The 26,787-nt window shown below is 48.6% G+C and overlaps 1 protein-coding gene across 1 annotated transcript; it reads left to right on the top strand.

Annotated features, from left to right (window-relative positions):
- The first annotated feature begins 2,630 nt into the window (after positions 1-2,630).
- LOC138770626 (toll-like receptor 2) lies at positions 2,631-14,508 on the top strand. Its single transcript, XM_069949734.1, has 3 exons — positions 2,631-2,700; positions 8,474-8,592; positions 10,657-14,508. Exon 3 carries the CDS (start codon positions 10,683-10,685, stop codon positions 13,212-13,214), a length of 2,532 nt encoding a protein of 843 aa, XP_069805835.1. The 5' UTR covers positions 2,631-2,700; positions 8,474-8,592; positions 10,657-10,682; the 3' UTR covers positions 13,215-14,508.
- The last annotated feature ends 12,279 nt before the right edge of the window (positions 14,509-26,787 follow it).

The following is a 26,787-nucleotide window of genomic DNA, read 5'->3' as shown; positions in this document are numbered from 1 at the left end:
ATATACAGGGGGCGGGGCTGTGACTACCTCTATACACATGATATACAGGGGTCGGGGCTGTGACTACCTCTCTATACACATGATATACAGGGGGCGGGGCTGTGACTATCTCTCTATACACATGATATACAGGGGGCGGGGCTGTGACTACCTCTCTATACACAGGATATACAGGGGGCGGGGCTGTGACTACCTCTCTATACACAGGATATACAGGGGGCGGGGCTGTGACTACCTCTCTATACACAGGATATACAGGGGGCGGGGCTGTGACTACCTCTCTATACACAGGATATACAGGGGGCGGGGCTGTGACTACCTCTCTATACACAGGATATACAGGGGGCTGTGCAGGGCTCATTTTATGCCACGCTTCTTACAACCAGAGGTTTTGTTTCCTTGCAATAAAGTTAAAGCCAAATAGGGCAGTAAAATAGGTATAAAACACAGCCGTATTGAATGTAAGAAATGAACTATATTAAAGGGGTTGTTCATAAAAAAAAATGTTCTCCCAAATCAGCTGATGCCAGAAAGTTATACAGATTTGTAATTTACTTCTATTAAATCTCCAGTCTTCCAGTACTTATCAGCTGCTGCATGTCCTGCAGGAAATGGTGTATTCTCTCCAGTCTGACACAGTGCTCTCTGCTGCCACCTCTGTCCATGTCAGGAACTGTCCAGAGCAGGTGAGGTTTTCTATGGGGATTTGCTGCTGCTCTGGACAGTTCCTGACATGGACAGAGGTGGCAGCAGAGAGCACTGTGTCAGACTGGAGAGAATACACCACTTCCTGCAGGACATACAGCAGCTGAGAAGTACAGGAAGACTGGAGATTTTTAAATAGAAGTAAATTACAAATCTCTGGCACTTTCCGGCATCAGTTGATTTGGGAAAAAATAAATTGGTGAACAGCCCCTTTAAAGTTTATGAAGAACTATTAGAGTGTGCACTTATAATGAGAATACTGTATGACGTGTGTACAGGCGGCCGTGTTTCCATAGACTGTAGGGTGTTATTACAGTCACCATACGGCCGTGTTTCCATAGACTGTAGGGCGTTATTACAGTCACCATACGGCCGTGTTTCCATAGACTGTAGGGTGTTATTACAGTCACCATACGGCCGTGTTTCCCTAGACTGTAGGGCGTTATTACAGTCACCATACGGCCGTTTTTTCCATAGACTGTAGGGTGTTATTACAGTCACCATACGGCCGTGTTTCCCTAGACTGTAGGGCGTTCTTACAGTCACCATACGGCCGTGTTTCCATAGACTGTAGGGTGTTATTACAGTCACCATACGGCCGTTTTTCCATAGACTGTAGGGTGTTATTACAGTCACCATACGGCCGTTTTTCCATAGACTGTAGGGTGTTATTACAGTCACCATACGGCCGTGTTTCCCTAGACTGTAGGGCGTTATTACAGTCACCATACGGCCGTGTTTCCATAGACTGTAGGGCGTTATTACAGTCACCATACGGCCGTTTTTCCATAGACTGTAGGGCGTTATTACAGTCACCATACGGCCGTGTTTCCATAGACTGTAGGGCGTTATTACAGTCACCATACGGCCGTGTTTCCATAGACTGTAGGGTGTTATTACAGTCACCATACGGCCGTGTTTCCATAGACTGTAGGGCGTTATTACAGTCACCATACGGCCGTGTTTCCATAGACTGTAGGGTGTTATTACAGTCACCATACGGCCGTGTTTCCCTAGACTGTAGGGTGTTATTACAGTCACCATACGGCCGTGTTTCCATAGACTGTAGGGCGTTATTACAGTCACCATACGGCCGTGTTTCCATAGACTGTAGGGCGTTATTACAGCCACCATACGGCCGTGTTTCCATAGACTGTAGGGCGTTATTACAGTCACCATACGGCCGTGTTTCCATAGACTGTAGGGTGTTATTACAGTCACCATACGGCCGTGTTTCCATAGACTGTAGGGCGTTATTACAGTCACCATACGGCCGTGTTTCCATAGACTGTAGGGCGTTATTACAGTCACCATACGGCCGTGTTTCCATAGACTGTAGGGCGTTATTACAGTCACCATACGGCCGTGTTTCCATAGACTGTAGGGTGTTATTACAGTCACCACACGGCCGTGTTTCCATAGACTGTAGGGCGTTATTACAGTCACCATACGGCCGTGTTTCCATAGACTGTAGGGCGTTATTACAGTCACCATACGGCCGTGTTTCCATAGACTGTAGGGTGTTATTACAGTCACCATACGGCCGTGTTTCCATAGACTGTAGGGCGTTATTACAGTCACCATACGGCCGTGTTTCCATAGACTGTAGGGCGTTATTACAGTCACCATACGGCCGTGTTTCCATAGACTGTAGGGCGTTATTACAGTCACCATACGGCCGTGTTTCCATAGACTGTAGGGCGTTATTACAGTCACCATACGGCCGTTTTTCCATAGACTGTAGGGTGTTATTACAGTCACCATACGGCCGTGTTTCCATAGACTGTAGGGCGTTATTACAGTCACCACACGGCCGTGTTTTATACCTATATATAAGAGACCCTGGTCCTGTGTGAGAGGATTGTCCTCCCCTGTGTCCCCGGCCATGAAAGGGTTAGTGGGAGGCCTGGAGGGCCACACCTCCTGCTCAGGGGCCGCAGATGAGTGTGCAGGCAGGATGTGTGCGGGGCAGGCGGAGGGTCCTCCAGGCTGGGGGTGAGTATACACCTCTCATACACCTCAGCGTGTATACTCTGCTCACACCCACACCTTATAATACACAGGAGGGGGGAGGGGGCTGGCGGAGGGTCCTCCAGGCTGGGGGTGAGTACACACCTCTCATACACACCTCGGTGATGCCGGCTGCCGGTATACTCTGCTCACACCCACACCTTATAATACACAGGAGGGAGGGGGGGGGGGGGGGGGATTGGGTTTATAAACTCCGGTGGTTATAGCCGTATAACAGGTGAGGTCCGTGTATCCTGCAGGTAAGTTACACATGATTACTCAATGGAATTCTATTATTATCTACAGTCTGGTATACAGTACAGTCTGGTATATAGTACAGTCTGGTATATAGTGTACAGTCTGGTATATAGTACAGTCTGGTATATAGTGTACAGTCTGGTATATAGCACAGTCTGGTATATAGTGTACAGTGTGGTATATAGTGTACAGTCTGGTATATAGCACAGTTTGGTATATAGCACAGTTTGGTATATAGCACAGTCTGGTATATAGTGCACAGTCTGGTATATAGCACAGTTTGGTATATAGTGTACAGTCTGGTATATAGCACAGTCTGGTATATAGCACAGTCTGGTATATAGTGTACAGTCTGGTATATAGTGCACAGTCTGGTATATAGTGCACAGTCTGGTATATAGTGTACAGTTTGGTATATAGTGTACAGTCTGGTATATAGTGTACAGTTTGGTATATAGTGTACAGTCTGGTATATAGTGTACAGTCTGGTATATAGTGTACAGTCTGGTATATAGCTAGCACAGTCTGGTGTGTATATAGCACAGTCTGGTATATATAGTACAGTCTGGTATATAGTGTACAGTCTGGTATATAGCACAGTTTGGTATATAGCACAGTTTGGTATATAGCACAGTCTGGTATATAGTGCACAGTCTGGTATATAGTGCACAGTCTGGTATATAGTACAGTCTGGTATATAGTGTACAGTCTGGTATATAGCACAGTCTGGTATATAGTGCACAGTCTGGTATATAGCACAGTCTGGTATATAGTGCACAGTCTGGTATATAGTACAGTCTGGTATATAGTGTACAGTCTGGTATATAGCACAGTCTGGTATATAGTGTACAGTCTGGTATATAGCGCAGTCTGGTATATAGTGTACAGTCTGGTATATAGCGCAGTCTGGTATATAGTGTACAGTCTGGTATATAGTGTACAGTCTGGTATATAGCGCAGTCTGGTATATAGTGTACAGTCTGGTATATAGCACAGTCTGGTATATAGCACAGTCTGGTTTGCACTTCTACTTACAGGTTATTGCTGACAATGTGAAGCATGTGTGGGTGGTCATGTGGAGGGGCTGCAGCACATACAGGGGTCCTAGGGTGGGCGGTCTGCCACGTCCTCCACTACTGGGATGCTTCAGTCCTATGGAGTTAAAGTCTTCATTTTTGGGGAATCCGGAATGATCCCCAGTTGACCCCCATAATTCAGCACTGGGTCCTGGTTTACCCCTATAGCAGTACTGAACCAATGTGCAGCGCTAAGAGCCACCATATTGTTAAGCGATGTGGCCTCCACTTTATACACAGTGTCTGTGTGATGGAGTCTGTGTGATGGAGTCTGGGCTATACACGGTGTCTGTGTGATGGAGTCTGGGCTATACACGGTGTCTGTGTGATGGAGTCTGTGTGATGGAGTCTGGGCTATACACGGTGTCTGTGTGATGGAGTCTGGGCTATACACGGTGTCTGTGTGATGGAGTCTGTGTGATGGAGTCTGTGTGATGGAGTCTGGGCTATACACGGTGTCTGTGTGATGGAGTCTGTGTGATGGAGTCTGGGCTATACACGGAGTCTGTGTGATTGAGTCTGGGCTATACACGGTGTCTGTGTGATTGAGTCTGGGCTATACACGGAGTCTGTGTGACGGAGTCTGTGTGACGGAGTCTGTGTGACGGAGTCTGTGTGACGGAGTCTGTGTGACGGAGTCTGTGTGACGGAGTCTGGGCTATACACGGAGTCTGGGCTATACACGGAGTCTGGGCTATACACGGAGTCTGGGCTATACACGGAGTCTGGGCTATACACGGAGTCTGGGCTATACACGGAGTCTGGGCTATACACGGTGTCTGTGTGATGGAGTCTGGGCTATACACGGAGTCTGGGCTATACACGGTGTCTGTGTGATGGAGTCTGGGCTATACACGGAGTCTGGGCTATACACGGTGTCTTGTGTGATGGAGTCTGGGTCAGATTGTGTGTAAATGAGATGGAGTCATGGGTTGGACCTGACCGCCTCGTTCTTCCATCCATTGTGGGACATTCTGCCCTATTACACCAGCAGATTATCTGACAGATTATTGAGGCCAAAGCCAGGAATAGATTTGAAAAGAGGAGAAATCTCAGTCTTTTCTTTTATGATCTGATCTCTGTTTATAGTCTATTCCTGGCTTTGGCTTTAAAAATCTGTCAGATAATCTGCTGGTGTAATAGGGCCCTTACACTATGGAGACGGCCGTCCGGGTCTCATTCACAGCTGGACGGTCTCACGTGTTCCCTGCGAGGTCGTTGTGCTGGTATTCTGCATTGTTCTGGAAGCGAGGGGGGGAGGGTAAGGTGAAGGTTGTCACCTCCATAGGACTGCTGGTCCTTCCGTATACTTATATATTCTATTCTCTCTACTACAAGTACTGAGCAAACTACGCCTCAAAATACTGACCAAAATACTGACCTAAATACTGACCAAAATACTAGGTGTGACCCTTATGATCTTGATGCTGTCTGTTTGTTCTTGTGACTATGACCTACACGACCTCCTCAGTCTGCTGGTGGGTTAGACACATTGGAGACGTCCTGTAGAATGTTATTAGTTCTGGAGATAAGTGGCGGCAAAACTGCTGATCCCCCGCTAACAGCCCTCCCCCAATCCCAGTCATCTCCAGTGTCATCTGTTGTAGTCCCCCCCCTGTCCTTGTCATCTCCAGTGTCCCCTTTTGTGAACCCCCCCATCCCAGTTGTCTCCAGTGTCATCCTCCCTGATGAAGTCAGCACATTCCTGATGAAACGTGTGGGGCCCTTATCTCCATATTGTTAGTTTGGTGTTATATTTTTATATTGTGCTAGGTGTGTGTGACCTGCAGATGTTCTCTTATGTAATGTGATGTCTTCCTGTATATGATCACACACTCGGCACTTTACCTGTGTATGTACAACCAGATATGGCCTATGGCTACCATGATTATCTATATGGCTACCACGCTCATCCGTATGGTTATGGACTGACTTATAGGCTCTCGGGGTGTAGGTACCAGGATTTATATGTTATTGCTGTATACAGTCTCTTTTCCTTTTGTTTTAGTTTAAGTCGCTCTAATAAAATTCATCATTTTACCATGTGTGGATGGGCCTAGTTTCTCCCCCCATCCCGGTTGTCTCCACTGTCATCTCTTGTGGTCCCCCTGTCCTGGTTGTCTCCAGTATTGTTTGTTGGGGTCCCCTCATCCCGGTTGTCACCACTGTCATGCCTTGTGGTCCCCCCATTCTGGTCATTTCCATGTTCAGCTCTTGTGGTCCCCCCATTCTGGTTGTCTCCAGTATTGTTTGTTGGGGTCACCCCATCCTGGTTGTCTCCAGTATTGTTTGTTGGGGTCCCCCTGTCCCGGTTGTCTCCAGTATTGTTTGTTGGGGTCCTCCTGTCCCGCTTGTCTCCAGTATTGTTTGTTGGGGTCACCCCATCCTGGTTGTCTCCAGTATTGTTTGTTGGGGTCCCCCCGTCCCGGTTGTCTCCAGTATTGTTTGTTGGGGTCCCCCCGTCCCTGTTGTCTCCAGTATTGTTTGTTGGGGTCCCCCCGTCCCGCTTGTCTCCAGTATTGTATGTTGGGGTCCCCCTGTCCCGGTTGTCTCCAGTATTGTTTGTTGGGGTCCCCCCGTCCCGCTTGTCTCCAGTATTGTTTGTTGGGGTCCCCCTGTCCCGGTTGTCTCTAGTGTTGTTTGTTGGGGTCCCCCCGTCCCGCTTGTCTCCAGTATTGTTTGTTGTGGTCCCCCCGTCCCGCTTGTCTCCAGTATTGTTTGTTGGGGTCCCCCCGTCCCGCTTGTCTCCAGTATTGTATGTTGGGGTCCCCCTGTCCCGGTTGTCTCCAGTATTGTTTGTTGGGGTCCACCCGTCCCGCTTGTCTCCAGTATTGTTTGTTGGGGTCCTCCTGTCCCGCTTGTCTCCAGTATTGTTTGTTGGGGTCCCCCCGTCCCGGTTGTCTCCAGTATTGTTTGTTGGGGTCCCCCCGTCCCGCTTGTCTCCAGTATTGTTTGTTGGGGTCCCCCCGTCCCGGTTGTCTCCAGTATTGTTTGTTGGGGTCCCCCCGTCCCGGTTGTCTCCAGTATTGTATGTTGGGGTCCCCCTGTCCCGGTTGTCTCCAGTGTTTGCTGTGGCTGGTAACCTCATGGCGAGCTGCGGCCTCCTGTTTATGCGCACGCGGAGGGTGTGATTAATCTGCAGATAATTACAGGGTGTGAGAGGATCTCCGACTGCCGCAGGTGGAGCAGAACCTCTGATGGAGTTGTCACTGTGGGGAACTAGCTCAGTTTTTGGCTTCGTCTCCTCTGGACGCACCGAAGTGTCACTCCACAAGGGTGTAAAGTGTGAGACGTTCTCTGCCAGACCCAGAGAGGTCCCACATCCCATATATACAAGTCTCGTAGACATCTTCCCTCCTCTCACTGATCCTCAGTACTATTATAAGGTTATAATCTGTCTACTTCAGTATCTTCCATCTTTCTGATCTCCTATCGCTACTTAGGAGTGTATGAGGGAAGGGTGATAACCGCAGATGACTCAGACGGGCTGTTATCACCCATCTTTCCCAGGCTCCTGTCTAGTCATGCAGTGACACTTCCCTTGATCCCGTAACTAGTGATATAAGCTGTGTGGATGCCACATTGGATTACTTAGACTCCTGAATGGTGTTTATGCATCTTGGTGACCCTATCCTCTCCGTAAACAGGAGGATTTACGTCTCAGGACCCCAGAGAGGTCTCAGGACCCCAGAAAGGTCTCAGGACTCCAGAAAGGTCTCAGGACCCTGTGTTGTTTCCATAGAGCTCGTGCTTTGTCTCAGTACACTTTGTGACCAGCATGGCCTAGGGGCTGCGCACGTTGCTAGGTCCTGATCCTCTGAGTTCTCGGGGGACAACAACTTCTCATTCATTTCTGGTTGACAAACAGGCATTTCGAGTTCAGCTTTTGTTCTGCTCAGCTGCAGAGTCTCGGAGCCACGTCACTTGCTGCCGCCGGCTGCCGGTAGCCTCTCAATCTGAATTCCTTAGAATGGTTCCCACCAGGGAAAAGGAGGTTAAAATGTGGGGGTGATGCTGCGCCATGGCCTCACGGGTGCGGGAGTATACAGTATATCAGCTGATGAGCACCTCTTCTCACCTCCACCTGGCAGGTAATGTGGCTGCAAACACCCAGATCCCAGCGAAGCAGCAGATCCAGAGCGGTCGTATCTGATCTGTTGTAATGACTGGATGGTTTTATGGTCTATAGGTATATAGCTGTTCCTGTGTTATAAGATGTATGGCTCTTATTATATTACTATAATATCAGTGATGTCATACAGGGGGCGGGGCTGTGACTACCTCACAGATATTGGGGCCGGTTGTGGGGTCCAGCATTGTGGTTATTTGTCTGCAGGAAATGTAAGCTGTGATATCATTGGTTGCAGTGGGGGGGGATGTCTGTATGTTATTGATCTGGACATTTTCTATCCTTCTTATTTAAGGTACCAAGTTCTAGATTGAGATGAAAGTTCCAGATCTGACGACGCAGAAAGCTGATAATATACCAGGAGTCGTGGCATTGTGTCCCCCCTGGCACCTGAGGGATGATGAGTTCTGTGAGGTAAATTCTACAAATGATTGTGTATCGTGTGTTTTCTGCCTAATCTGACACCCAGGAGGGTTTAGGGAGACCCCAGTGCTGCCCGAATATGCTGCCCCATGACTACAGTGGTGACCAAATACTACTCCAATACTAACAGTGGTCAACGGGTCTCTGGGACTAGAAGTAGATACCCCATGACTATGGTCTGTTCCAAATCTGCCCCACAACTAGAGCAGTGGCCGACTGTTGCCCCATGACTGGAGCGGTGGCCGACTGTTGCCCCATGACTGGAGCGGTGGCCGACTGTTGCCCCATGACTGGAGCGGTGGCCGACTGTTGCCCCATGACTGGAGCGGTGGCCGACTGTTGCCCCATGACTGGAGCGGTGGCCGACTGTTGCCCCATGACTGGAGCGGTGGCCGACTGTTGCCCCATGACTGGAGCGGTGGCCGACTGTTGCCCCATGACTGGAGCGGTGGCCGACTGTTGCCCCATGACTGGAGCGGTGGCCGACTGTTGCCCCATGACTGGAGCGGTGGCCGACTGTTGCCCCATGACTGGAGCGGTGGCCGACTGTTGCCCCATGACTGGAGCGGTGGCCGACTGTTGCCCCATGACTGGAGCGTCACCCTGTAGTGTCCTCTCCTTGAAAACTTTAATGGGGACAGTAACACTGTGACCCCTCCCCCACCCCCCCATGTATCTCTAGGAAAGAGCAGTGGTATCTCCTGTCTGCAATTCAAGGAGACTTCAAAATATTTGCAGAAAGAAGTGGGCAGGGGAGAGCTGAGCCGGTCTCAGGTATGTGACAGCGAGGCGCTAACTGGAGGCAGCTAGTATGACCGCTGCAGGGTGGGGGTGCGGGAGACCTGCGTACTAGTGTAGTGACATTGGATGAAGCTCACGTTACTTTCTACAGGTCTTCGAGTACTACTCCTTGTCATCCTGAGTCATATACCCCCCTCCCCCCTCCCGGTAATAGAGCCATGGATCAATTGATCTGACAATTGAGCCGTGTAATAGGCTTAGTCAGCGAGTGCAGATCAATGAGATGTGTGTTTGTTCACTTGGCTGCTTGGGCCCTTAGGGTACTATTACCCCAACAGATCTGATGACAGATTATCTGCCAAAGATTTGAAGCCAAACCCAGGAATGGATTTAAAAAGAGGAGAAATCCAGTCTTTCCTTTATGACCTGTTCTCTGTTTATAGACCGTTCCTGGGTTTGGCTTCAAATCTTTGGCAGATAATCTGTCGTCAGATCTGTTGGTGTAATAGGGCCCCTAGTCCACAAAGGTATCAGATGTATCAATGTGGTGCATGCTGTTTTAGCCTAGCCTAAGGGCCCTTTTACACGGGTCACTGCAGCCTTTACAGGGGGCAATCTTTGTGCGGCCGGGGGGGTAGCTGACCGCACATTCCTGATATCAGCCGATCGCTGGCCCTTGTACACGGGACGATTGTTGGCAATGAATGTTCCTGCGTACCAATAATCAGGAATATAGGTTCTACTGGTTAGCTTATAAATGTGCACCAGACCTCTGGTACCTTTTGGTGCCCTCAGTCATGCAGAGGCCACTCCCACTTACTGACAATCCACGCACGTTTCTCTGCCCGCTTTCCTCTAGGCCTTACCCCTTGTCGGACAAAGCACAAAATGTCTATAACACATAGTAAATATGCTGGTTTGTTTTTGGTGCACCAGAAATGACACGCTAGATTAAAGAGGTTGATCCGACCTTTGTACCCCCGAATCTAGCCCCCAGTTTCCCTGTTATGAGTAGAACCGCAGGTCCCGCCACTCTACTCATTCCTATGGAGCCACTGGAAAGAGACGAGTAAACATGCTTCCAGCTTACTTGGCTCTTTCCGGCGGCTCCATAGGAATCAATAGCGGGTCACGTGCTGTACCTGCGGCTCTATTCATAACAGGGGGCCTGATACGGAGATCAGCGGGAGCTATAGAGGGATGACCCCCCCACAATCTCTTACTTTTCCCCTATCTTATGGATAGGGGAGAAGTTAATTTTCAGCCTAAAAAGGTTTGTAAACTAATTTTTGATGTCTTTCTTATTTTTTTTAGAAAGAGAAGATGTAGACGATTCAGTAATGTTTCACTACAATGGGCGACTTATGTTGCTTCTCATCGTACTCATTGGAGCGGTCAAGTTATGCGAGTCAGATTGTGACATCACGCTAGATGGGAGATATGTCTCCTGCAACGGGGAGAAACTGGACAATGTTCCTCAGAACCTGTCGGAGGATCTTGAATATCTGGACTTGTCCTATAATAAAATCACAGAACTGAACCTGACAAGCTTTTCCCGATACCCCTACCTACATACCCTAAATCTGAGCTACAACAACATTTCCCGCATAGAAAATGGGTCATTTGACATCAACCTTCGCCTGAGGAACCTGAGTTTATTCAACAATTCCCTCACTGAGATACCAGCTTCATCTCTGGAACTTCTGGAAGACTTACAGATCCTTGACTTGTCCAATAACTTCTACATATCTGCTGCACTGGGGAAAGGGTTTGAGAAACTGGACAATTTACAAGAGCTATCTATCGGAGGTCCTCTGGTTTCCACTGTTCAAAGAGGCGACTTTGCTGTCCTCCAGAATATCAGTCTGCAGAAGTTCTCTTTGAAGACAAAGTCAAGTTTGGACTATTATGAGCCTGGGTCTTTCTCGGTGGTGGACACTCAGGTCTTATGGCTGGACATCGCCCTGGACAGTAATCCCAATTTGCTAATTGATATGTTAAAAGACTTGACAGGGAAAAACGTGACCACCCTCCGTTTCCGAAACCTATTTGAGTTTTCTTATTATGAACGCACCCTGGATATATTTTCTTTCTTGCCTGCCATCAATCTAACAGATCTGGTTTTCTACAGAGGAAAGTTTAATGAAAATCTTCTCCGTCTGGTCTTGCAGAATGTTCAGATTTCTACAATCAAAAACCTTTGGCTACTCTCTGTAGATTTTGCTCGCTCTCTGAATGCCGATAAGTCAAATGTGACCATTAACAACCTGGTTCTGCAGAACTTGATCATACAGGATGTCACTAACCCCGATATCCTGAGGTTTGACTGGACCTTCACTTGGTTTAGCAAAGTCACTTATTTGAGTATCATCAACGTCAACTTCAACTTTGTCCCCTGCGATGCTTGGGGTGAGATGATTAATGTTGTCACGTTAAATATATCGAGTAACCGCCTACTTTCTGGATACCTGTTTAATTCACCATGTAAGGAGAACAATTTGCTACCAAACATTGAGACTTTCATTGTCAGCAATAATCAAGTAAACAGTCTGAAGACCATCTCGCTGTTGACGGCTGGATGGCCAAAGCTCACCCAGATAGATCTTGCAGATAATGCCATTGGGAGCATCACAGAGTCTTGTGTCTGGGGAGCCAACATCAAAATCCTGATCTTAAGTAACAATGTTCTCAAGGTGGATGTGTTTCAGTGCCTGCCCCTCACGCTGGAATATCTGGACATGTCTAATTCCCAGCTGGAACGTCTGAATATGACTTACTTTGACTTTGCTACAAACCTAACCAAGCTTATTCTAAGAAATAATAAAATCAAGTTCATCCCAAAAGGCTGGAGCAGCCCCAACCTCCAGGTCCTGGCACTTGAAGGGAACTCTTTCGGAGTCATTGATCAAGACTGTTTCCAAAACTTGCTGCAGTTAAGAGTGTTGACTGCCGGGAACAATCCTTATCATTGTACATGTGATCTTTACGCCTTCTTCACAGAGACTCTTCATGAAAAATCTTTGTCTCTTCCAGACTGGCCAGACAACTACTACTGCTATCATCCGTACCGTCTGCTGGATACCAGGATTGAATTCTTTATCCCAGGGAAGCTGGAGTGTGACATCCGCCTGGTGGTGGCCATCTCGGTCTCGGTGACAGCTGCTGTAGTTATTGTCTGTATGCTGCTATGTTACAAGTTTGATGTCCCCTGGTATCTAAGAGCGACTTGTCAGATAATTCAATCTAAATATCGGTCTAGGAAAGACCAGGAGATGAGAGAATACACCTATCATGCCTTCATCTCCTATAGCTACTCGGATGCAGATTGGGTGAGAGGAGTGCTACTGCCTCGTCTGGAGAGCTCTAACCCTCCGTACAGAGTTTGCATTCATGAAAGGGACTTCCTCCCTGGGAGATGGATCATTGACAACATCATAGAGAACATCGAGAACAGCCGGAAGATCATCTTTGTCTTGTCTCACAACTTTGTCAACAGTGAATGGTGCAACTACGAGCTCTACTTTGCCCATCAGAGAGCCATTGGCCACGCCTTTGAAGACGTCATTCTGGTGGTCAAGGAGAACGTCTGCATGGAGGATCTGCCCAAAAGGTTCTGCAGGCTGAGAAAATTGCTCAGCACGAAAACTTATCTTGAGTGGCCTATGGAGGAGAACCGTCAGCCATTCTTTTGGGTCCAACTCAAGAGCATCCTGGGTAAAGGCAGCATGAGTGTTTCGGGACATGATAATATCTCATTGGTTAATGAAACTGATGATGTAGGGGCAGAGAGTAGTTCAGAGGAACAGATGACTATGACCACAAAGTGCAAGTCAGACGTTCCTGATAGCGAAGACCACACCATGGGCCATTAGTGTCCAACTTCTGATCATCATTTCATAAGATTCTTCTACATATTACCTTTAGTTTGTTGAAAATCTTGTGTAGTAGCATCATCCTATCCAGAGCTGCATTCATAGTAGTCTCTGGTGGGTCTCTGAGAAGACCACTGTCCCCTGCCGATTGAGTTTCTGTACAGAACACCTTCTTCTGTGGTACGTTAGAAGCTGGGGAGAAGTTAATCCTCTAGGACCAGCTTAGCTGTTAGGGGTGGTAGCCTGCACAGTTGTTAACGCAGCTTCAGATGTGACTGGTGATACAAAGCAAAACATTTACATAGACTTAACCTATAAAGTGATGGCTGGACTGTGAACTCACGCGGCTTCACATTCTGTCTCTCTTATCTACTGTGAATGAACGTTCAAATTCCTGCACAATGAGTTTACAAGTGGATCATTGTCATTGAATGTGTCCATATAGTCCTTTGGCTGCTGTACGACTACAAGTGGCTGCAACTTTAGAGAATGTGGCTGTTCATTTAACCCCTTAATGACCAAGGGCGTAAATGTACGCCCTTGCGTCGTTAAGGGAATTCAGAGAGGGGCCGTGCGACGACCCCACTCTGAAGCGCCGCAATCCCGGGTGCTATCTGCAGCCCAAGACTGTGGCAATTAGTGGGTACGGTCCAATCGCTGTGCCCGCTAATTAGCCTTTTAAATGCAGCTGTCAGAGTTGACAGCTGCATATAAAATGCTTCTTTTCCCCTTCCCTGGTGTCTAGTGGGGGGGGGGATCGCCCCTCCCTGCGTTGTGATCGCGGAGGAGTGATCAATGCATCTGTACTGGGCTGGGGTCTGCGCCGTAATGGCGCTGATCCCGGCTCAGCATTCTATTGCTCTCGGCTGCAGCAGCTGAGAACAATAGAACACAGATCTCATTGATCTAGGCAGTATGTCTATACTATATCTATATATCTGTACTGCCTAGATCTCAATGAGAGATCAGTATAGTTATACTAGAAGTCCCCCAAGGGGGCAATAACCCTAACCCCAGGGGGAAATAACCCTAACCCCAGGGGACTTCTAGTATGTGTGTAAAATAAATTGATCACATTCCTGATCTCACATGGTAAACTGCAAAAGCGCAAAAAAAATTCCAAAGTGCAATATTGCACATTTTTAGTTGAATCAAATCCAGAAAAATGGTAATAAAAAGTCGCATATACGCAAATAAGGTACCGATAGTAAGTACAGATCATGGCGCAAAAAATTACACCTCACACAGCCCCATAGATTTAAGGATAAAAGCGCTATAAGCCTGGGAATAGAGCGATTTTTAAGGAACATATATTTTTTTTAAAAGGTTTAAATTAATAAATTAATAAATTAATAAAATAAAAATTCTACAAGTTACATATTGTTGTTATCGTAACAACTTGAGGAACATGTATAACAAGTCTGTTTTACTCTAGGCCAAACGGCGCAAACACGAAACCTCTCCACATTTTTTTAAAAAATGTGTTCGTTTTTTTTTTTTATTTCACCACACATTTATTTTTTTCCTGGTTTCGCAGCGTACTTTATGCAAAAATTCAGCCTGTCATTGTAAAGCACAATTAGTGGCGCAAAAAATAAGGGCTCATGTGGGTTTCTAGGTGGAAAAATGCAAGCGCTATGGCCTTTTCAACACAAGGAGAAAAAAAACAAAAGGGCAAAAATGGAAATTGGCCCGGTCCTCTAAGGGGTTAAATGGGTTTCCAGGAAAAATCCGGATTAGCAGCGTGTCATAAAGAAAAATACTGCTCAATGGCGGGTAGTTTCCATGGACCTGTCCCCAGGCTGCAGACGGAGAAGGAACCGTATTAATCAGATTTTTCTTAGTAGCGTGAGAACTGTATACCGTTATACGGGAGCTATATACCGTTACATGGGAGGCCGATCTGCCGCCATAATGAAGTATAGAAATATGAAGATGCTGAGACATTGCCGGGGTGTGAGGCACATGGGAGTCTCCTACCTCAGAGATGGGGATGGATCATAGTGATATAGGTCCCGGCCACATTCATCCTATATGATGTGAATGTATATTTAGAGTTTCTGCCTATTCCCATAATATGAAGGTTATCCCCATAGGGCGGCATGTCCCATAAAATGCCATGTTATGTTACGCCAAAGTTGTTGTTTGTTAACAGGGTTTTTCGTGGCCGCCAGTTGTCTCCCTAAGACTTCTCTGTAGGACTCGGAAAAAAAATTCTTATGTTACAAAAAGCCTTGAGAAACACTTGGGGGGAGATTTATCAAACTGGTGTAAAGTAGAATTGTCTTAGTTGCCCCTAGCAACCAATCAGATTCCACCTTTCATTCCTCACAGATTCTTTGAAAAATGAAAGGTGGAATCTGATTGGTTGCTAGGGGCAACTAAGACAATTCTGCTTTACACCATGTTTGATAAATCTCCCTCTTGATGTTTTTATGAAAGTCGGAGTTTTGAGCGGCCATAGCCGTCCCGTAACCAGGGGCCTCCGCCCCGTATAGGAGGGGACATGTCCAGTATTACAGCGCGGTGATATGAAGGACGCATCTTGTGTATATATCTGTATATTGTCTCCGCTGTTACATGGTTGTATTTTTATTTATCTTTTATAAATAATGAAAAAAAAAATTCAACAAAGAGTCGTCTTCTTATTTGGAGGAGAATTTCACAATGGATTAGTAGTTGTGAGCAAATGGTGGATCTGGGGACCTGCACAATATGTCAGCCAGGTCTCAGGGTTTGATCGTCAGGTCTTCAGGTTGGGTCGATTAGCTTAGACTGATCGGATATGTCCCTAGAATACCTCGAAAATTAGAAAGTGGCTTTTATTATTATTTCTTTTCCCAAAGATGCGCTAGGACTTATTTTCAGAATTCACTTGTCACATGCACAGCAGGGACAGCGTACAGTATGGCGGCTTCCGGCCACCAGGGGGAGCTCACCACAGCACACTTGTACAGCACAGCAGGGACTGCGTACGGTATGGAGGCTTCTGGCCACCAGGGGGAGCTCACCACAGCACATTTGTACAGCACAGCAGGGACTGCGTACGGTATGGAGGCTTCTGGCCACCAGGGGGAGCTCAACAAAGCTAAGTTGTACAGCACACCAGGGACAGCATATGGTATGGAGGCTTCTGGCCCCCAGAGTGAGCTCACCACAGCACAGTTGTACAGCACAGCCCATGGATCAGCTGATCAATGCAAAGATTAGTGCATACAAGCAGACAAGTGTATACGGCTCCAGTTTTTATATAGGATGTATATTGGTTCTATCACTCTTTCTCTCTCTCTATATATGTATACTACACGTCTCATGGTGTTTGGCGGCCGCACACTCACCTCCTCTCTGCTCTGTGTGTGTGTGTGTGTGTGTGTGTGTGTGTATATATATATATATATATATATATATATATAATGTTACACGTCTCGTGGTGCTCTCTACCTTTGCAGTCTGGTCAGGAAAAACAAAAACAAGAAAAAAAACTTCTCGTGAGCTGGTGCTGCCCTTCCCCGGTGTATACACAGTACACAGCTCAGCTGCGGGTAGACATTCTCCCAGGGTCACTGACCGCCCTCCTGGAAGGCGATGACTCAGGTGAGGAATCAGGAAGTGATGTCCATGCTGAGTATACAGATTGCGATGATATTTGTCCTGCTCCTTATCAGTCCCCATTGTAGAGCCACAGAGCTGGATCCCCTACACAGACACGCTGCCCATTTCCGCTCTGACACTCCTAAGGCAAACAACCTTATCTGCTCCGTCTGTGTAAAACATGGAGGAGACATAATGTGACAAACACGAGCGACCGATACTGACAAGAGTGCGATGGGGAATCACTACTACCCCCAGCAGGGCCGGCTCCAGGTGTATGTGGGCCCTTGGGTGACAGAGCCTCAGCGACCCCTCATCCATCCACACACTATGCACAATCACTTGAGACACCACTAACTTACACACACACACTGACTGACACACACACATTACTGACTGACACACACTGACTGACACACACACACTATGCACAATCATTAAGACACAACTAACATAGACAAACAAATTACTGACACAGACACTGACTGACTGACACACACACACACACATTACTAACTGACACACATTACTGACTGACACACAGACACCTCTTACAGCTCAGTCTTCTACCTCTTCCTCTCTGTTGGACGATTTCCACTCTGTAGTATTGAGGACCTTCCAATCATGTGATCAGGTTCTCTCTCTTTCTCTCTCTCTCACTATCCTGCACCCCGAGTGTCACTATCCTGCACCCCGAGTGTCACTATCCTGCACCCCGAATGTCACTATCCTGCACCCCGAGTGTCACTATCCTGCACCCCAAGTCTCACTATCCTGCACCCCAAGTCTCACTATCCTGCACCCCAAGTCTCACTATCCTGCACCCCGAGTCTCACTATCCTGCGCCCCGAGTGTCACTATCCTGCGCCCCGAGTGTCACTATCCTGCGCCCCGAGTGTCACTATCCTGTACCCCGAGTGTCCTTATCCTGTACCCCGAGTGTCCTTATCCTGCACCCCGAGTGTCCTTATCCTGTACCCCGAGTGTCACTATCCTGCACCCCGAGTGTCCTTATCCTGCACCCCGAGTGTCCTTATCCTGCACCCCGAGTGTCCTTATCCTGCACCCCGAGTGTCCTTATCCTGCACCCCGAGTGTCCTTATCCTGTACCCCGAGTGTCCTTATCCTGCACCCCGAGTGTCCTTATCCTGCACCCCGAGTGTCCTTATCCTGCACCCCGAGTGTCCTTATCCTGCACCCCAAGTGTCACTATCCTGCACCCCGAGTCTCACTATCCTGCACCCCAAGTCTCACTATCCTGCACCCCGAGTGTCACTATCCTGCACCCCGAGTGTCACTATCCTGCACCCCGAGTGTCACTATCCTGCACCCCAAGTGTCACTATCCTGTTAGCATTAGTGGGAGGGGCCAGATAACAGGATTAGTGAGTAGAGAAGAAACCCTGGAGGGGAGGGCCTGTGTCGTCATGGAGACTCAGCAGCACAAACTCAGGGCGAACGAGTCTCCTATCAGATGTGGTTACTGCGCTGATGGTCTGCTTCCTGTGTACGTAGTTGTGGCACTGCCACCTAGTGTTCATGGGTGGTACTGCACTGCATTAATGGGGTCATCCAGGCTTTCCTACAGTAACCACACACATACAGCCTGAGGACAGGGGCGGCGCTCTTCATTCTTGTGTTAGACCCCACCATGATAAGAGGATGTAGTATACATTAGTATACATTCCCACCTAGTGACAACCTTAACCCCTTCAAGACCAAGCCTATTTGCACCTAAAAGACCAGGCTCATTTTTCAAAATCTGACCTGTCTCACTTTATGCGCTTATAGCTCAGTGATGATTTAACGTATGCTAGCGATTCTGAGATTGTTTTTTCGTCACATATGACACTTTATATTAGTGGCAAAATTTGGTCACTACTTTGTGTGTTTTTTGTGAAAAACATCAAAATATCATGAAAAATTAAAAAAATTAGCATTTTATGAACTTTGAAATGCTCTGCTTCTAAAAAAAGAAAGTCGTATCACATAAATTAGTTACTAAGTCACATTACCAATATGTCCTCTTTATTCTGGCTTCATTTCATAAACCTATTTAACTTTTTTAGGGCGTTACGGGGCTTAGAAATTTATCAGCAAATTATCACATTTTCATGAAAGTTTCCAAAACTGATATTTTTAGGGACCAGTTCTTATTTTAAGTTGATTTAGGAGGTTTGTATACTGGAAACCCCCATAAGTGACCCCATTTTGGAAACTAGACACCTTAAAGAATTAATCTAGGGGTATAATGAGCATTTTAACCCTACAGGGGCTGGAGGAAAGTATTCACCATTAGACTGTAAAAAATGAAAAATTTAAATTTTCCAATAATATATTAGTTTAGATTAAAGTTTCTCATTTTCAAAAGGAACATGAGAGAAAAAGCACCCCAAAATTTGTAACGCAGGTTCTCTTGAGTACTACGGTACCCCATATGTGGGTGTAAACCACTGTATGGGCACACAGCGGGGCTCAGAAGGGAAGGAGCGCCAATTAGCTTTTCCAATGCATATTTTGCTAAAGAAGTTTCCGAGGGCCAGATGCATTTGCAGTGCCCCTGTAGTGTCAGCAGAGAGAGAAACTACCATAAGTCACCCCATTTTGTAAAGTACACCCCTCAAAGAATTCATTTTGGGGTGTGGTGACCATTTTGACCCCACAGGTGTTAGAGGAAAGTATTCAAAATTAGACAGTAAAAATGAAAAACTCGAATTTTTCCAATAATATGTTCCTTTAGTTTGAAATTTCTCAATTTCCCTAGGAACAGGAGAGAAAATTCACCCCAAAATCTGTAACGCAGGTTCTCCTGAGTACAACGGTACCCCATATGTGGGCATAAACCACTGTATGGGCACACAGCCGGGCTCAGAAGGGAAGGAGCGCCAATTAGCATTTTCCGTGCAGATTTTTCTGTAGAAGTTTCCGAGCGCCAGGTGCGTTTGCAGAGCCCCTGTAGTGTCAGCAGAATAGATTCCCCCCATAAGTCACCCCATTTTGGAAAGTACACCCCTCAAAAAATTCATCTTGGGGTAGAATGAGCATTTTGGCCCCACAGGTATTAGAGGAAAGTATTCAAAATTGGCCAGTAAAAATGAAAAACTAGAATTTTTCCAATAATATGTTGGTTTAGTTTGAAATTTCTAAATTTCACAAGGAACAGGAGAAGAAATCTGTAACGCAGGTTCTCCTGAGTACAACGGTACCCCATATGTGGGCATAAACCACCGTATGGGAACACAGCAGGGCTCAGAAGGGAAGGAGCGCCAATTTGCTGGAGCAAAACCGCAGCTAGTAATCGTTATTAGAATAGCGCAGTTACTAAAATACAATAAAAAAAAATTAGATTACAGGTAATGCGGGGTGGTTGGGGACAGTGTGGGGTGGTTCCGGGTAATCTGGAGGTGGTTACGGGCAGTCTGAGGTGGTTACGGGTAATCTGGGGTGGTTACGAGTATTCTGGGGTGGTTACGGGCAACCTGCTGTGGTTACGGCAACCTGGGGTGGTTACAGGCAACCTGGGGTGGTTACAGGCAACGTGGGGTGGATACGGAAAACCTGCTGTGGTTACAGACAATCTGGGGTGGTTACAGGCAACCTGCTGTGGTTAGGGGCAACGTGGGGTGGTTACGGACAATCTGGGGTGGTTACGGACAATCTGGGATGGTTACGGACAATCTGGGGTGGTTACGGACAATCTGGGGTGGTTACAGGCAACCTGCTGTGGTTACGGCAACCTGGGGTGGTTACAGGCAACCTGGGGTGGTTAGAGGCAACCTGGGGTGGTTACGGGCAACGTGGGGTGGATACGGACAACCTGCTGTGGTTACGGACAACCTGCTGTGGTTACAGACAATCTAGGGTGGTTACAGGCAACCTGCTGTGGTTACGGTCAATCTGGGGTGGTTACAGACAATCTGGGGTGGTTACGGACAATCTGGGGTGGTTACAGGCAACCTGCTGTGGTTACGGTCAATCTGGGGTGGTTACAGACAATCTGGGGTGGTTACGGACAATCTGGGGTGGTTACAGGAAACCTGCTGTGGTTACGGATAAACTGAAGTGCTATTAGGTAATCTGAGGTGGTTACGGGCAATCTGGAGGGGGTCACTGGCAATTTGGGGTGGTCAGAGGCAAGGTGCGGTGGTCAGAGGCAAGGTGCGGTGGTCAGAGGCAAGGTGCGGTGGTCAGTGGCAAGGTGCGGTGGTCAGAGGCAAGGTGCGGTGGTCAGTGGCAATGATATCTCTTCTTCTCCGGGGCAGCAGATCCCACATCACAGGTTATGGTCACTGGATCCCAGTATAATTCTTCCCTCCAGATGGGTTGAAGGTCACCACAGGCCTGACTGCCGCTCCGACACAACAACAAAGCTTAGGAGTTCAGCCCCTCACTACAAAGATACGGATCCTCCATCCACTGTACAGGGAAATCACTCATCTCATATATAAAGTACATCCAACGATTTCCTCAGCAGAAAGCAGCAGCTGAGAACTGGGGGAAGGAGACTGAATAGATAATAACAAGTATGGAAGGAATTGTCACTCTCACCATGAGCAGCAACATGTCAAAAGTGATGTTTGAGTGGAATACCCCTTTAAACCACAAGAGCTGTCAGCTATGCATGGTCCACATATGACATCCAGTCACTGGCTGAATTTGCCAGCACATTCACACGGTGATTGGGTGTCACGTGTGAGTGGCGGGTCATGTGGTTTCACCTTGCCTTTGCCATCTATAGTTGTCTGTGGGGACACAGGGCTGCTGTCAGGCTGTTTTGCACACTGGATTGTAGGCCGAGGTGTCTGGGACGTGGAGCCCACCTGACGGAATATAACATCCAGGGATTAGAAATGTTTCCCAACAGCTTGGAATCTGCAGAGTAAACATTGTATTCTCCAATGTGTCTTGTACTAGACTGATAAAGTGTGGATAAGTAAACAGAGAAAGGGACAAGTGTGCCCTAAGTAATCGTACACATATTGTGCCAGATGATATCACCACCACAAGAACGCGGTTAATGCCTCATAGTCCAAGGCAGTGAGATCCTTCTAGTCTCCTGGTCTGGGGCAGTGAGACTCTCCTAGTCTCCTGGTCTGGGGTAGTGAGATCCTCCTAGTCTTCTGGTCTGGGGCAGTGAGATCCTCCTAGTCTCCTGATATAAGGCAGTGGGATCCTCCTAGTCTCCTCATCCAAGGCAGCGATATCCTCCTAGTCTCCTGGTCTGGTACACTAAGGTCATTCTAGTCTCCTGGTCTGGGGCAGTGGTATCCTCCTAGTCTCCTGGTCTGGGGTAGTGAGATCCTCCTAGTCTCCTGGTCTGGTACACTAAGGTCATTCTAGTCTCCTGGTCTGGGGCAGTGGTATCCTCCTAGTCTCCTGGTCTGGGGTAGTGAGATCCTCCTAGTCTCCTCATCCAAGGCAATGAGAATCTCCTATTCTCCTTATCCCAGGCAGTGAGATCCTCCTAGTCTCCTGGTCCAAAGCAGTGAGATCCTCCTAGTCTCCTGGTCCAAGGCAGTGAGATCCTCCTAGTCTCCTGGTCCAAGGCAATGAGATCCTCCTAGTCTCCTGATATAAGGTAGTGAGATCCTCCTAGTCTCCTCATCAAAGGCAGCGATATCTTCCTAGTCTCCTGGTCTGCTACAGTGAGATCCTCCTAGTCTCCTGGTCCAAGGCAGTGAGATCCTCCTAGTCTCCTGATATAAGGCCGTGATATCCTCCTAGTCTACTCATCCAAGGCATTGAAATCCTCCTAGTCTCCTGGTCCAAGGCAGTGAGATCCTCCTAGTCTCCTGATATAAGGCCGTGATATCCTCCTAGTCTACTCATCCAAGGCATTGAAATCCTCCTAGTCTCCTGGTCCAAGGCAGTGAGATCCTCCTAGTCTCCTGGTCCAAGGCAGTGGGATCCTCCTAGTCTCCTAATATAAGGCTGTGATATCCTCCTAGTCTCCTCATCCAAGGCATTGAAATCCTCATAGTCCCCTGGTCTGAGGCAGTGAGATCCTCATAGTCTCCTGGTCTGAGGCAGTGAGATCCTCCTGGTCTCCTGATATAAGGCCGTGATATCCTCCTAGTCTACTCATCCAAGGCATTGAAATCCTCTTAGTCTCCTGGTCTGAGGCAGTGAGATCCTCATAGTCTCCTGGTCTGGGGCAGTAGGATCATCCTAGTCTCCTGGTCTGAAACAGTGAGATCCTCCTAGTCTCCTCATCCAAGGCAGCCATATCCTCCTAGTCTCCTGGTCTGGGGTAGTGAGGTCCTCCTAGTCTCCTGGTCTGGGGTAGTGAGAACCTCCTAGTCTCCTGGTCTGGGGTAGTGAGAACCTCCTAGTCTCCTGGTCTGGTACAGTGAGGTCCTCCTAGTCTCCTGGTCTGGGGCAGTGATGTCCTCCTAGTCTCCTGGTCTGGGGCAGTGAGATCCTCCTAGTCTCCTCATTCAAGGCAGTGAGATTTTCCTAGTCTCCTGGTCCAAGGCAGTGAGATCCTCCTAGTCTCCTGGTCCAAGGCAGTGGGATCCTCCTAGTCTCCTGATATAAGGCTGTGATATCCTCCTAGTCTCCTCATCCAAGGCATTGAAATCCTCATAGTCCCCTGGTCTGAGGCAGTGAGATCCTCATAGTCTCCTGGTCTGAGGCAGTGAGATCCTCCTAGTCTCCTGATATAAGGCCGTGATATCCTCCTAGTCTACTCATCCAAGGCATTGAAATCCTCCTAGTCTCCTGGTCTGAGGCAGTGAGATCCTCCTAGTCTCCTGGTCTGGGGCAGTAAGATCATCCTAGTCTCCTGGTCTGAAACAGTGAGATCCTCCTAGTCTCCTCATCTATGGCAGCCATATCCTCCTAGTCTCCTGGTCTGGGGTAGTGAGGTCCTCCTAGTCTCCTGGTCTGGGGTAGTGAGAACCTCCTAGTCTCCTGGTCTGGGGTAGTGAGATCCTCCTAGTCTCCTGGTCTGGTACAGTGAGGTCCTCCTAGTCTCCTGGTCTGGGGCAGTGAGGTTCTCCTAGTCTCCTGGTCTGGGGCAGTGAGATCCTCCTAGTCTCCTCATTGAAGGCAGTGAGATTTTCCTAGTCTCCTAGTCCAAGGCAGTGAGATCCTCCTAGTCTCCTGGTCCAAGGCAGTGAGATCCTCCTAGTCTCCTGATATAAGGCTGTGATATCCTCCTAGTCTCCTCATCCAAGGCATTGAAATCCTCATAGTCCCCTGGTCTGAGGCAGTGAGATCCTCATAGTCTCCTGGTCTGAGGCAGTGAGATCCTCCTATTCTTCTCATCCAAGGCAGTGAGATCCTCCTAGTCTCCTGGTCTGGGGTAGTGAGAACTTCCTAGTCTCCTGGTCTGCTGCAGCGAGATCCTCGTAGTCTCCTCATCCAAGGCAGTGAGATCCTCCTAGTCTCCTGGTCTGAGGCAGTGAGATCCTACTAGTCTCCTGGTCTGGTGCAGTGAGATCCTCCTAGTCTCCTGGTCTGGGGTAGTGAGATCCTCCTAGTCTCCTGGTCTGAAGCAGTGAGATCCTCCTAGTCTCCTCATCCAAGGCAGTGATATCCTCCTAGCCTCCTGGTCTGGGGCAGTAAGATCCTCCCAGTCTCCTCATCCAAGGCAGCGATATCCTCCTAGTCTCCTGTTCTGAGGCAGTGAGATCCTCCTAGTCTCCTAGTCTAAGGCAGTGAGATCCTCCTAGTCACCTGGTCTAAGGCAATGAGATCCTCCTAGTCTCCTGGTCTGGGGTAGTGAGATCCTTCTAGTCTCCTGTTCTAAGGCAGTGAGATCCTCCTAGACTCCTGGTCTGGTGCAGTGAGATCCTCCTAGTCTCCTGGTCTGGGGCAGTGAGATCCTCCTAATCTCCTTGTCTAAGGCAGTGAGATCCTCCTAGTCTCCGGGTCTGAGGCAGTGAGATCTTCCTAGTCCCCTGGTCTGGTGCAGTGAGATCCTCCTAGTCTCCTGGTCTGGGGCAGTGAAATCCTCCTAGTTAACTGGTCTGGGGCAGTGAGATCCTCCTAGTCTCCTTGTCTGGTGCAGTGAGATCCTCCTACTCTCCTGTTCTGAAGCAGTGAGATCCTCCTAGTCTCCTTGTCTGGTGCAGTGAGATCCTCCTACTCTCCTGGTCTGAGGCAGTGAGATCCTCCTAGTCTTCTGGTCTGGGGCAGGGAGATCCTCCTAGTCTCCTGGTCTGAGGCAGTGAGATCTTCTTAGTCTCCTGGTCTGAAGCAGTGAGATCCTCCTAGTCTCCTGGTCTGGGGCAGTGAGATCCTCCTAGTCTCCTGGTCTGAGGCAATGAGATCCTCTTAGTCTCCTGGTCTGAGGCAGTGAGATTCTTCTAGTCTCCTGGTCTGGGGCAGTGAGATCCTCCTAGTCTCCTGGTCTGGGGCAGTGAGATCCTCCTAGTCTCCTGGTCTGGGGCAGTGAGATCCTCCTAGTCTCCTGGTCTGGGGCAGTGAGATCCTCCTAGTCTCCTGGTCTGGTGCAGTGAGATCCTCCTAGTCTCCTGGTCTGGGGCAGTGAGATCCTCCTAGTCTCCTGGTCTGAAGCAGTGAGATCCTCTTAGTCTCCTGGTCTGAGGCAGTGAGATCCTCCTAGTCTGCTTATCCAAGGCAGCGATATCCTCCTAGCCTCCTGGTCTGAGGCAGTGAGATCCTCCTAGTCTCCTGGTCTGGTGCAGTGAGATCCTCCTAGTCTCCTGTTCTGAGGCAGTGAGATCCTCCTAGTATCCTTGTCTGGGGCAGTGAGATCCTCCTAGTCTCCTGGTCTGGGGCAGTGAGATCCTCCTAGTCTCCTGGTCTGGGGCAGTGAGATCCTCCTAGTATCCCCGTCTGGGGCAGTGAGATCATCCCAGTCTCCTGGTCTGGGGCAGTGAGATCCTCCTAGTCTCCTGGTCTGGGGCAGTGAGATCCTCCTAGTCTCCTGGTCTGGGGCAGTGAGATCCTCCTAGTATCCCCGTCTGGGGCAGTGAGATCCTCCCAGTCTCCTGGTCTGGGGCAGTGAGATCCTCCTAGTCTCCTGGTCTGAGGCAGTGAGATCCTCCTAGTCTCCTGGTCTGAGGCAGTGAGATCTTCTTAGTCTCCTGGTCTGAGGCAGTGAGATCCTCCTAGTCTTCTGGTCTGGGGCAGGGAGATCCTCCTAGTCTCCTGGTCTGAGGCAGTGAGATCTTCTTAGTCTCCTGGTCTGAGGCAGTGAGATCCTCCTAGTCTCCTGGTCTGAGGCAATGAGATCCTCCTAGTCTCCTGGTCTGGGGCAGTGAGATCCTCCTAGTCTCCTGGTCTGAGGCAGTGAGATCCTCTTAGTCTCCTGGTCTGAGGCAGTGAGATCCTCTTAGTCTCCTGGTCTGAGGCAGTGAGATTCTTCTAGTCTCCTGGTCTGGGGCAGTGAGATCCTCCTAGTCTCCTGGTCTGGGGCAGTAAGATCCCCCTAGTCTCCTGGTCTGGGGCAGTGAGATCCTCCTAGTCTCCTGGTCTGGGGCAGTGAGATCCTCCTAGTCTCCTGGTCTGGGGCAGTGAGATCCTCCTAGTCTCCTGGTCTGGGGCAGTGAGATCCTCCTAGTCTCCTGGTCTGGTGCAGTGAGATCCTCCTAGTCTCCTGGTCTGGGGCAGTGAGATCCTCCTAGTCTCCTGGTCTGAGGCAGTGAGATCCTCTTAGTCTCCTGGTCTGAGGCAGTGAGATCCTCTTAGTCTCCTGGTCTGAGGCAGTGAGATTCTTCTAGTCTCCTGGTCTGGGGCAGTGAGATCCTCCTAGTCTCCTGGTCTGGGGCAGTAAGATCCCCCTAGTCTCCTGGTCTGGGGCAGTGAGATCCTCCTAGTCTCCTGGTCTGGGGCAGTGAGATCCTCCTAGTCTCCTGGTCTGGTGCAGTGAGATCCTCCTAGTCTCCTGGTCTGGGGCAGTGAGATCCTCCTAGTCTCCTGGTCTGGTGCAGTGAGATCCTCCTAGTCTCCTGGTCTGGGGCAGTGAGATCCTCCTAGTCACCTGGTCTGGTGCAGTGAGATCCTCCTAGTCT

The sequence above is a fragment of the Dendropsophus ebraccatus genome, chromosome 13, assembly GCF_027789765.1.
Source record: "Dendropsophus ebraccatus isolate aDenEbr1 chromosome 13, aDenEbr1.pat, whole genome shotgun sequence".
NCBI lineage: Eukaryota > Metazoa > Chordata > Amphibia > Anura > Hylidae > Dendropsophus > Dendropsophus ebraccatus.
Note: the sequence above shows the minus strand (reverse complement) of the source record. Positions and strands in the feature narration are given on the sequence as shown.

What these genes read in the sequence shown, in the direction of transcription:
- LOC138770626 (XM_069949734.1), top strand. Translation starts at nt 10,683, where the DNA reads ATGTTTCACTACAATGGGCGACTTATGTTGCTTCTCATCGTACTCATT.